Source organism: Tenrec ecaudatus, chromosome 2 (assembly GCF_050624435.1).
Source record: "Tenrec ecaudatus isolate mTenEca1 chromosome 2, mTenEca1.hap1, whole genome shotgun sequence".
Taxonomy (NCBI): Eukaryota; Metazoa; Chordata; class Mammalia; order Afrosoricida; family Tenrecidae; genus Tenrec; species Tenrec ecaudatus.
Genome location: NC_134531.1, coordinates 52,888,352 through 52,900,864, shown reverse-complemented (window position 1 = coordinate 52,900,864; position 12,513 = coordinate 52,888,352). Strand labels below are relative to the sequence as shown.

The 12,513-nt window shown below is 47.8% G+C and overlaps 1 protein-coding gene across 2 annotated transcripts in view; it reads left to right on the top strand.

Moving 5' to 3' along the window:
* The first annotated feature begins 1,359 nt into the window (after positions 1–1,359).
* MIER3 (MIER family member 3) overlaps positions 1,360–12,513 on the top strand; it is a 32,885-nt gene continuing 21,731 nt past the window's right edge. For both annotated transcript variants that reach the window (XM_075541051.1, XM_075541050.1), the window contains exons 1-3: positions 1,360–1,487; positions 2,984–3,008; positions 6,380–6,525. In XM_075541051.1, the coding sequence (XP_075397166.1) occupies positions 1,479–1,487; positions 2,984–3,008; positions 6,380–6,525 (180 nt within the window). In that variant the 5' untranslated portion in view covers positions 1,360–1,478. The remainder of the gene's footprint in view (positions 1,488–2,983; positions 3,009–6,379; positions 6,526–12,513) is intronic.

The window sequence follows — 12,513 nt, the reverse complement described above, 5'->3', positions numbered from 1 at the left end:
CCCTTCTAAAGAGCATCCTGGTTGTATGGCTTGCAAGACAGATTTGTTCCTTCTGCTGTCAGTCAATGCTCAAAGGCACCATTTCGTCTTCTTACACCTTCCCTATCATTGTCCAGCTCTCCTATGCGTACAACACAGCTGAAGTGACCATGACTTGGGTCAGGTGCACCTTCGTTCTCACAGGACCATCCCCCTCCCCCATGTAGGCTTTTTAAACATTGCATCAGGCCTTTTGCAGCAAATCTTTCCGATGCCAGAGTTGGATGTTTTTAACTGCTGCCGCCATGGACGTTGATCTAAGAAAAAATGAAAGGCACGACAGTTTCAATATTTTCTCTCTTTACAATAAGGCTATTTATTGGTTCAGCTGGATCTTCATGGGTCTTACATATTTGCCAGGGTAACTCAGCAGGCTGGCTTTAACATCTTGTAAAATCTACTTCCGTTGCCTGTGCATATTTGGGTGCAATTAGCTCAAAGTTGTTCCGCGTAGATCCATCTGGTGAAATGTATCTCCACCTTGAAGAGGGGTAAATGAATATAGGCTGGAACTAGCGCAGGCGTTTCTGTTGCTTTTCTTCCGTCCCTTGCCCACAGGACTACTCCCTTTTAAGCCATTCTTTTGGGGAGACCCGCTTCAAGGCCTGTAAGATGGTACACCCCCGTCAACAAGACTGTTAAGGGTGTCCCCGGAATCCCTGGCTTGGCTAGTTCGTGACTGATAAAACTCTAGGAGCCTTCTAATCTTTCCTGGGGGTGCATTTTTACTTCTCTGGATATCTTCTTTGGAATTATGCAAGCAAGTTTACCGTCATGTCTCGCCCCTGTTGGCCCTTTGAGTTCTTTGGTGCCAGAGACTGTTGGGCAGATGACCACTGTGCACCACTTCCACCGTCCACTCCACGAGTCTGGCTCTGCCCGTCTGCACCCTCCGTCCGGGGCATCTCCAACCACCTCTTCTTTGCAGGGAAACAGCAAGCCATCAGCAGTCATTCTCCCATTGCCAGGCGCTTCCTCCTGGCCAGCCAGCGACTCCCTCGCTCTCCTGCTGCTCACTCGGGGAAGCCCGTCGAGGTGCCTCTCCGGCCCCGCCAGCGGCTCCCGCCGGTGTCCCCGGAGTGCAGTGGCCCCCAGCCGTCCCCGTCCGGGTCCTGGGCCGGGACTGGCCGGACGGGGTCTGTCCCGCGCCCGCCGTTCCCCGCTGGCCTCCAAACGGCAGGAACTGCGCGCCGGCGCCGAGTGCGCGGGCCGCCCGCGGCGGCCGGGCCAGGGCGCGGCCAGGGGCGCCGGCCGGGAGAGCCTGCGAGCGGGCCGGGGGCGTCGCCGGCCGCCCTGCCCTATAAGAGGCCGAGCCGCCTCCGCCGCCGGGCGGGTGCCGGGCGGACCGCGGCGGCGACGGCGGCGGCGGCTGCGATTGGCTCAGGCGCCCCATCCGGGGACTGGGCTCGGCGCTGCTCGTTCGCCCTAAAGGTACCAATATGGCGGAGGTGAGTAGGGAAACCGGGCAGGAGCGGCTGCGCTGGAGCGGGCGCCGGGCGGCCCCCCGCAGCCCCGGGGCCGACTCCGGGGCTCCCGGGCCCTCCCTGCCGCCCGGCGGGGGGCGGCGCGGCGGCGCGGGGACCGCGGGGCGGCGACGGGCCGCGGCCGAGCCGGTCGGGGGGGCGGGAGCGGGCGCGGGAGCGGTCTCCCTCCGGGACTAGGCCGCGGCGGCTCCGGCCCCGGCCCGGCCGGACCACCGAACCGGGCGGGAGGCGGCGGCCCGCGGCAGCGAGCCCCGGCCCGGGGACGGCGCCTCGCCGAGCGCCCGGGCCGCTGACGCGGGCCGCCGGCGCCCGTGCGCCGCCTCCCGGGTCCGCGGTGGATGGAAACCGGCCGAGCCCCCCCCCCCCCTTCGCGGCCGGATTGCAAAGCGGGGAGCGGGTTGCGCCACTGCCCCGCGAGGAGAGCGCGCTGCGCCCCGGCGCCGCCGGGCCCGGGCTGCGGCGCAAAGGGCCCGCACGCCCCACTGCTCCACTTTGCTCCCGGCGCCCGCCGAGGCGACAGGGATGCGCGACCGCCGGGCTCCGCGGGAGGGAAGCGGGACTCCCTGCCCCGCAGCCCAGGAGGTGCGGGTGGACCTGGGGGAGGCGAGTGTCCGAGACCCGGGGCGCCTTCCCCGGAGCGCAGGGTGACAACCGCACCTCTCGGTTGGAGGCGGGGGGGGGGGTGCGTGCGAGCCCCACTGCCCCGGCCATGTCCCCCGGGACAAGTGAGAGGGGGGAGGGGGCGCAGCGGGATCCCCTCGGCCTGCGCCCCGGGGGCTAGGGGCGCGCAGCCGGGCCCGGGGGGCGGCGGGCTACACGCCCCCGGAACCCGCGACCCCGAAGCTGAAGGGCTGCGACTCAGGCTCCGCAGGAAGGTTGGGGGGCTGTGCACTTGGACTTGGAGGCGAGGGTCTGGCGGCGAGCTGGCCTGCGCTTCGGGGCAGGAGACAGCCCCGGAGTTGGGGCGGCCGCGTCGCAGGGGGTGGGCCGGGCCCTTGGAGGGGAGAGCCCCTTCCAGGAAAGGGTGTCGCGCTGCGCTTGGTGCAGGGGTCTGGGGCCCGAGAGCCCGTCGCGAATGGGGAGACTGCGATCGTGCCGGGGACGAGGGACCGACGCTGCGAGCCGACTGCGCGGGGCTTCGCTCGCCGGCCCGCCCGCCCGGCCGCCGCTTTGTAACTTTCGGAGTTCCCAGGCGCGGCTTGGAGTTGCCTGTTGGACTGGAGGGCTGGGCCCGGGTCTGCGCGTCGGGACCCCGGGGACGTGGGGAGGAAGGCGAGGCAGCCAAGAGGGGCCCGAAAGGGGCCGCGAGCGGTCGGAGCGCCGCGACGTCCTGCACTTTTGGCAGCTGTGGCCGAGCGAGCGCTCAGCCCCGCCTCCTCTGCGCCCCGGGCCGGCGCTGCTGCTGCTGCTGCTGCTGCCCGGCTGCGCGATCTAACCGCACGTTTTCTCTTCTCTCCTAGGCTTCCTTTGGAAGTTCGAGCCCAGGTTGGTCTTCTTTTCTTGCTTCTTCTGGTGGGTCCCGGAGGGAATCCGGTGTAATTGGAGCTCAGAAATCTGTTGCTGAAGGTTTCCCTAACAGCCACCCCCAAAAACCTTATCCTGCAAGTTGTTTTTTTTAAATCGTTTGTTTTAAAGAGTTTCTCGGGGTGTAATTGGTAATCAAGTGGTTTGAGGAACTAACAGTTGTACTGTTTTTGTTTTGTTTTGTTTTGCCCCTGGTATGTTGGAAAAATACTTTGGTACTAGGCCAACCACAGACAAGAGTTCTTTTAAGTAATAGGTCTCCTGCCCACACATTTTTTTTCAAGTCTCCAACAGTTGTATCTTCAGTTTTCCAGTACCTTGTAACAACTTAGGTTTGTAATTGTCACATCTTTCAGAGATTGAGCTCTTTGTCAGAAAGTTGGGGCTGCTGAGATTTTTCAGAGTGATCTACCCTGCCCCCCTTTATTGAGGGAGGGGGTGCTTTTTCATCATTGGGATATCTCTGTAGATTGTGATAAAATTTCAAATGGGAGGTTAAGGAAAGCTACTTTAAATAAATGAAAATCGGCTTCCAAAAGTGGTGATAAATAACTCAGAATCTTAGATCATCGAGTGCAGTGTTTCTTCTTTCTGGGGTTGGGAACCCCTGGCAGATTCTGGTCACAGCCAGAGACGTTTTCCCAGCACAGTGCACATGAGACCCTCCTGCACACAATTTGAGGTTCGTGGAACCCCTGTGTCTGGTAGGTGGAGAGAATCTTTTGGCAAGTTCCAGTTCTGACCACCCTCCCGCCCCTCTGTTCATGCCGCCTCCTAGCAGCCTCTCTGCCCTTTCTTTGTCTCCAGGAAAACCACCTCTAAAGCTCCTCCGACTCCCTTCTCCTACAGTCAAGGAGACGGACTTTTACATGACTCTCCTGAGAGTCACCTAGTTAATAGCAGAGCCTGGACTCGCTCCCAAGTCTTCTGTTACAACATGGGGCTTACAGGGAACATTCCATTTCCCTGGAATATTACTTTTTGTGTGTGGCTGACCCACAAGGCCACGCTTGATTATCATTTAAGGTATTAGAAAGGAATCCATCTCAAATAGGAGAAATGTGTGGCTGTTTGGCAGAAAGCAGTTTACGGCTCTACAGCATTAAAAATATGTATAAAAAGTTTCAGTTAATTTTGAGACAAACATTTCTTGGTCGTAACTGATGTCATGAGAAGAATATCTACAGGATGCCAAACATCTGGATGATAATGGAATTTTTCCACTTTGCAGCACCGTTCCTGTTAAGTTGCAATTTATGTTAAAAAACAAGAAGACTGTGATTCTAGTATCTAAACAGAGATATTTAACCTGTTTTTAATCAATTAGTCAATTTTACAAAGAATTTTAGAACTGGAGGGATGCTTGATGTCACTTAAGCCAATCCTTATATTTCACAAATGAGGAACTGGATGGAGGCCCAGAAAGTTTAGCTGACTTGCCTCTGGTCCCCGGGAAAGCCAGGACAAAGCCAGAAGTAGACCCTCAGGCCTTCCCATTTGTAGCCTTGTTGAATATCTTCCACTTTCTACATTAAGGGGAGATCTACTGGGTGCCAAGTGATCTGGAGTTAGCAAAAAAATTTAGCTCAGCCCTGCTTGCAAAGAGGCGGAAACGCCGCCTCCCTGACATTTGAGCATACAACGGAGGTTTTTAAGAATTCCTTAAAAACAACAAGCTTTATAATAAAGGATACTCTACTTCTGAGCCATTTAATAAACATTTATCAAGGCTTAAAGTTGTTTTTAATCATATCTACCTCAACAGGTTTTAAATGAGCAATGTTGAGAGACAACTGCCAAAATGTAAACTTAAAACTCACTGCCATCAAGTCAATTCTGACTCATAGAAATCCCTGCTGGCATAGTAGGTTAATCTGTTGGGCTGCTAACTCTAAGGTCAGTGGTTTGAAACCACTCCCCACCCCCTCAGGTGAAAGACTAGGTTTTGTACACTGCTAAGGAGTTAGACAAGGAAACCCACAGGGGTAGTTCTACTCTGTTCGGTAGGGCCATTTTAAGCTGGAATTGACCCTGTGGTAATGGATTTTGGCCTTGAGACTATAACATGAACTGCTTAAGGAATTAAGTCCTGTAGAAATTGTCCTTAAGAGAATTAAGACATGAGTTCTTATGAAGTGAGTTCTCATTTGTACTCAAAATCAAAAACATTGAATTCTGTCTGTGGCTTAGTCATAGTCAAAAGACTTTTGCCTAGCCTAAATGTTTTGGTAATGATCATACATTGTCCTTAAATCTTGTTTGAAATTTTAAAATATTAGCCTTGACTAAAATTCTAGCATGACTGGAAGCCGATAAAATGTGTTATGTTGGAAATGCCCGTTTCCACTTCTCTCACACCCCAGACGCAACTGCGATAGTCCTTTCCTGCTTAGGTTAGCTGACGTTAATACTAGAGCAAACAAATGGGGAAAATCCTGTTTTTCATAAATTTTGCTTTCATTCTTTTGGGATTACAGATTTTATCCATTTCCCTTGGTTTTTGGAGTATCTTAATTACTTTTGTGTTTAAAAAATAAAATCATAATTATATAAATGCATGTGAGTAGACCAACTTGCCAGCATATTACAGTGGAATACATCTTCTAAAACGCTTAGCTGTGACTTTCTGTTTTCCCTTCATAAAACCCTAACGTTGTATTAGTAATTCAAACCAAAGATTTTTCTTAAAGTTTGGTGTCTGTCGTTATTGCCAGGGAGCTTGAAAGACTGCTGTAGAAATGAAAGTGGTAATAGTGCTTTTAAAGACTATATAGAGAATATCTAAATAGACCTTTTACAGAACTGCATTTGTTCGATGACCTGGATTAGAATTTGGATAAAGTTAGTACCCTCTTATGAAACGCAAGCCTTAGTGTATAATAGATTCCTATGAAATCTTCTCTTCAGGGAGACTGAGTCCTCCTGACATTTTGCTATTGCTCGTAGACAAATAGGTTAAACTAACAGATAAGCAAGTTGGCTGCGTTTCTAATAAAAAAGGGGAAAAGATGATGAATTAACTGATAAGCAAATTGGACTGTTTTTCTATTAGGCCATTGATTTAGGACCTCTCCATTTAAATCATTTTACAGATATTATAAGTTGTTTTCTCTTGGACTAGATCGCTTGTAAAAGCTTTTGTAAATTACTCTGTCTTGTTCTTTGGCTGACTTGGCTATCTTTTCAGAATTGTATGGTTTTGCTTCACAACCTGTAAAATATGTAGTGAAGTTAAGGATAAAAAATGAAAAAGAATGGTCAGACAAGCACAGATTGTTTTTGTGTAAGTGGCTTTGTGACTGTGTAAAGTGATTTGGATTGTTCGGTTCCAGTTGGCTCTCTGTCTTCTGAGGATCATGATTTTGACCCCACTGCTGAGATGCTGGTCCATGACTATGATGATGAGCGGACTCTTGAAGAAGAGGAAATGATGGATGAAGGCAAAAACTTCAGTTCGGAAATTGAAGACTTAGAAAAGGTAAAGGAGTTTATTACAGTACTTTCGTACAAACTTGTAAGAATTTAGAAATTCTCTTCCCACTTTACATTCTACCTACAGTATAAATGGAATGCATATCTTTCCTTTTTACCTAGCACCACTAATTTCACCTATACTCTAGGAACTTTAAGCTAATGCAGGATGAAAAATGTGGACAAAAATTTTAATATCATATGCGAAAAACGATGAAGGAAATAAACAAAGCTTGTTGAGTCTCTTATGGAAGTACAGGGAAGGCGTCGTAGGATAGGCAAAGACTCTCAAGTCGAGAGTTTGTTGTGACCATGGGGCAAAAGCCCTGGGTGATCTCTTCCTGTGCCTGCCTTGATTTGCTGTTAGAGGTGGGGAGAAATACAAGGTGCACTCCCCAAACTGGAATTCACGCCCCCTCCAAAGAAACAAAAGCAAAGTATTTAAACTCTTTTACGAACCAACCTTATCACTTTCCAAGTACTCTCCATTACACTTAATACATGTCAAATCTGCAATTCCGTGCTTGGAAACATTTTTCAAACTCATCTGATTGGATGGCTGACAGCACCCCCCCTCATTTTTTCTTCACCTCTTCTAAGTCATCAAATCACTGTCCTTCCATGTCCCTTTTCATTCTCAGAAGCAAAAGTAAGTCACAGGGAGTGAAGTCAGGTGAGTGAGGTACACACAGCAAGAGAGGCATGCTGTTTTTTGCCAAAAACTGGCGCACTGAGATGGCTGTGTGAGCAGGTGCACTGTCGTGGTGGCAAAACCAGTCCCCTGTCTGCCACAAAACAGGCCTTTTTTGTTGCACACTAAAGTTTTAGAGGTTATCAGAACCTCTAAATAGAAAGCTTGATTAGCAGTCTGACCTGGTGGAACGAACTCCAAATGTACTTATCCCTCTGACATGGAAAAAGAAAAAGAGCATCATCTTGATCTTTGATTTTCCTTGACCAGCTTTTCCTGGGCGAGGTGATGATGGCGTCTTCCACTGGCTTGACTGATGTTTGCTTTCAGGGTCTTGAGACTAGCGCTGTGTCTCGTCACCGGTAATGACCTTGGAAAAAAAGTCTGGGTCGCTTCAGAGCTGTTCTTTCAAAGCACGGCATGTTTCCTTCCACTTGACGCTCTTTTTCCTGTTCAGTCAGAATCCAAGACACAAATTTTGTAGCAACCCTTCTCATTCCTGAATCTTCTATTAAAATTAGCTAAGCCAAGCTCCACAATAGTCCAGATAACTTCCCCATCTATCCAGTGGTCCATCGTTGATCTTTGACCGCAAGTCCATGAATTTTGTCCACGTTTCTATCTGTTTGGGAAATTGACATTTCCAGAAGACAGTTTGTCATCAATCAACATTTCATCTCTTTTGAAATGAGAAAACTACTCATATATTTGAGTTTTTCCAATAGCTCTGTCCTTGTAAGCAGTGTTCAACATCACAACAGTTCTTGTGGGATTTTTCCTGAGCAGGAAGCAAAATTTCACAGCCGCACGCTGTTCTCTTACATCAGTTATCACAAAAAACAAGGTTTGAGCGAAGCTGCTTTCATGAAAACATTGACCATTACCAGGAACCTTCCCAGGTGACGTCGCTGGATGCACTAACTCAGAACGAGTTACCTGATGCTTGCTGAGCAGGGGAAAATCCGTTTCTTGGAGGGGTACCCCCACGTAGACTAGAAGACGGCATGATACACGAAGATGCTGTATGTCTGACTATAGTTTAGTCATACAGACAGATTGTTTTGTCACTAAATTAGCAAGAAATGAACATCATTTACTATGTTAACTTAGACACACATGTGTAATTTGATAGAGAGTTCTTTGGGCTAATAGATTTTATGTGTTGGACTTGTGAGCTTTGCTCTTCCAGATATGCAGTAGTGGCTGTTTTTGGTCTCTGTTGAGAGCCTTAAAGGAAATTGGAGATAATATACAGACACAATCAACAGCAAATAATTTACCCAGTTAATCACAAAAATACCTAGTTCCTTCTAGCCCCGCAAACTTTCATTCTTATCACTGTTGCTTTATAAGCTCTCTTCCTCTGTGGATTCCAAAAAAAGACACAACTATTTACACATTTCAGCTTTTCTATCTTGAATAGTTTGCCTCTTGGTATTTTATCCCACTCTTAGAAATTGGGGCTGAATCTAGAAAAGACTGTGAACTGCACTTCCCTTAAAAGACCAATCCATCGCTCACTGAACAAAGGACAAGATGAACCATTACCTAGAGTACCCTACAGCCCAGTTCCTCTGGGCCGTCGCCCTGATCTGTACCAAACCCTCATTGCATTGAGTCGTTTCTGATTCACAGTGACTGAATGATGAGTTGAATAACTCCATAGGATTTCTAAGACTCGGATTTATGGAAGCAGACTGTCACATCTTCCTTCCACAAGTGTTTGGTGGGTTCAAATGCTGACCTTTTGATCAGCACATGGGTGCTTAACTCCAGTGCCATTAGGACTTTATTCTGATTTAAACAATAGCATTGTCAATGTGGTCTCTATTTTTTAATTGATGAATAATGAAACAGATGTAAAGATAAAGAAGCATTGCATTTCAAGAAGAAATTATACATTAGGTTTTAATTACGGCTATATAATTTTTTTTTAAGTCCTGCTACTGCTGCTATATTAGCACTGACCTGCTAACCCCAATGTTGGCAGTTCAAGCCCACTAGGCACTTCGTGGGGGGATGTAGAGGCTTTCAGCTCCTACAAAGATTTGCAACCTCAGAAACCCTATATAGTGTTGCTGTGAGTTAGAATCAACTTGATGGCAATGGGTTTTTAAGCTACAATTTGAAAGAATGCATTTTGAAAATCTTTTATTGAAATGGTGATTTAGGTATGACTTTTATGTTAAGACCACCACCTGTCTGTCGTACACTGGTGAGTGTGTGTCCCTGTGACCGTGGAAGTTGTACAACTGGTATTTCAAATACCAGCAGGGTACCCATGGTGGACAGATTTCAGGCGCGCTTCCAGACTAAGGTAACACTGGGAAGGAGGACCTGGCAGTCAGTCTCCTTGTGTAATAGCGGCCAGTGAAAGCCTTCTGAATGGTGATGGGACGTTGTGTGACACAGGCTAGAAGACGAGCCCCAGGTTGGAAGGCACTGACTGAGGAAGAGTGGGTGTGACTTCCAAGTAGTGTCGACCTTCTGACATGCATGGGGACCTTCATTTACGGGTGTGGCATGACTCCACGAGAAGAAACCGTTGCAAGCGCACGTTACTAGTCAGAATGTGGACTTCACGAAGTAGCAACCTAGGAAAATTGGCAGTCCACAATATCCTGGACGTAGATGAGCTAAAATGGAATGGATCTGACTTTTACAAATAGGGCAACCATGTGGATTACCATGTTGAGAATGACAAATAGAAGAGAAACCGAGTCCTATTCATCATCAAAAGAACATTTCAAGATCTCTCCTGAAGTACAACCCTTTGCAGTGTTAGGATAGTACTCACACGAAAAGAAGACCAGTTAAAACAACTATTAAGAGCTACACACCAACTGCTAATGCCAGAGATGTTGAAACAAGACATTTTACCAACTTCTGAGTCTGAAATGATCAAGCATGCAGTTGAGATGCATTCGTAATGGTGATTGGGATGCTACAGTGGAGACAAAGCCACTGGATAATATGACCTTGGTGATAAGAAATGACACTGGGGATCACATGGTCGTGCTTTGCAGGAGCAACGACTTATTCATTACCAGTGCGTATTCCACACTGCACATGGAGGCTATGCTCACGGGCTTTGCCCAATTGATAACACAAGAATCAATTCCACTGCATCTGTGGAAAGAAGTAATGGAGAAGCTCAGTTATTACCATCGGGTACAAGAAGCCAGTGGGCTGCCTTTTTCCAAAGGCCAATTATGAGTTAGAAGAGCACAAGGAGCCCTGTTGGCTTAGTTGGCCATAAGACCAGAAGTTCAAAACCACTAGCTGTTCCTCGGGTGTGTTAGTCTGAGTAGACTAGAGAAACAAATTTATAGACACTCATGTATGAGAGTTTTATATAAAAGAGCAGTCTGATATTACCCGATATGCCGATACTAGTCCATACGTTCCTCTTTAGACTCATGTATCCATGCAATGACGCCAAATGCAGGAGTGTCACAGGTCAGTGGGTAGAAAGTCTTGTGGATCCAATAGTGGTAGAAGCATCTCAGCGCTGGTGTGGGTCTCTACATGACTCCTCCAGCTCCGAGGCTCTGGCTGCCATCAGCCTGTCTCCATGTGGCTTGTCATCAGTAATGTCTTGCAGGCAGTGAGTGAGTGTCCTGCCACCAGCCAGGTATTTATCTCCTTTGGGGCTCCAAATGAGGTAATCAAGCTGCGACCTCATTGACAGGCTAACTCCACCCCTTCACTCTTAAGTCTCAAATAGAAAACAGATTATGTATAACTACCACATTGGGACAAAGACAAGCTGTTCTACTCCCATAAAGAGTTACAGTCTCAAAAACCCACAGGGGCAGTTCAGCCCTGTCCTACAGAGCTGTTATGAGTCGGGCTTGCTTCAGTGGCAGTGAGGGTTTATGTCCATTGACCTTGCTGAATGGAAGACGTAAGAATCAGGTCATCTACGTCTGTGGAAAGAAATGATGGAGAAACTCGAGTGTCATTAGTCAGAAGAGGCCATTGGACAGTTGTGGAAGAGTCCATCAATTACTCATATTCAAGGTGAAGTTGAAGAAAATAAACAAATCCACAAGAGCCTAAACATGACTGAATTTATAGAGCATCTTAAGAACATATTTGATACATTGCGCACTAAACACAAGCTGGGGATGACATCGAGACCGTCGCACGTGAAGAAAGCAGACAGGGAAGAAGAGTCGAAAGTGGCTGACAGAAGCGACTGCGGAAGTTGCTCGTGCACATAGAGCCCTAAGTGGGTGGAAGAAATGTTGACGTAAAAGAGCTGAACAGGTTTCAAAGGACAGGTTTGAGGGCAAAGTAAAACATTATAATGAAATTTGCAAAGATGCAGAGTAAAAAACCAAAAGGAAGAACATGTTTGCATTGCTCAAGCTAAACGGACTGAAGAGATAGTGTCAGCTTCCGGTTGGGTAGTAAAGAAGTTTACGAGGATGGTGCCGGGCAAGGCAGGCTTTCATTTTGTTGTGTATGGTGTGAATCTGAACTGATTCAACAGCGTCTAACAACAACCTGAGTGGAATGTTGAAGGACGTAGGAAGTTTCACAGAAAGAAGGAAGGAATGTCCATTCAGCACAGAAGAGTAGTTTGACATTCCCCACATCAGGAAATAGCGTATGATCAAGATCCGATGGAAGAAATCTAAGCTACATTGAAGGCGCTGACAAAGACCAAGGCTCTGGGAATTGATGGGAACACACTGAAATGCTTCAACAAATGGATGTGGTTCTGGAGTGTTCATTGCTCTGGCCAAAGAGATTGTTTTGTGCCCATTCCGGAGGAAAAAAAAAAAAAAGAATCAAACACTGTAGAAGTTACTGAACGATATCAGTAATATCACACCCCAAATCTTGTGAAGATACTTTTTAAAGTAGCTGCAGTGGTATATTGACAGGGAGCAGCCAGAAATGCCAGCCGGGGTCACACGAGGATGTCGAATGCAGACTGTCGTTGACATCGGGCGCATCTTGACGGTACGCAGACAATACTGCAGAGAGGTGTGCTGTGTTTTATTGGTGCAAAGGCATTTGATGGTGAGGACCATAAATTATATAATATTGGGAAGAATGGAAATTTCAGAACACTACTTATATGCTTATGAGGAGCCTGTACATAGAAAAGAAATGGAACAAGGCGGCGATACTATTGGCAATTACAGGTTTAGAATCAGGCAATTATTGAATATTTAAGGATTACTCAGTCTGCAGGCTGATGATCACGTAAGAAGCTGAATTGTGGAAGAATAGCCTGTCAGGATGCTTGACAGTGTGCCAGTTATTCAGCCTGGCTTGGTGAAAGTGGAC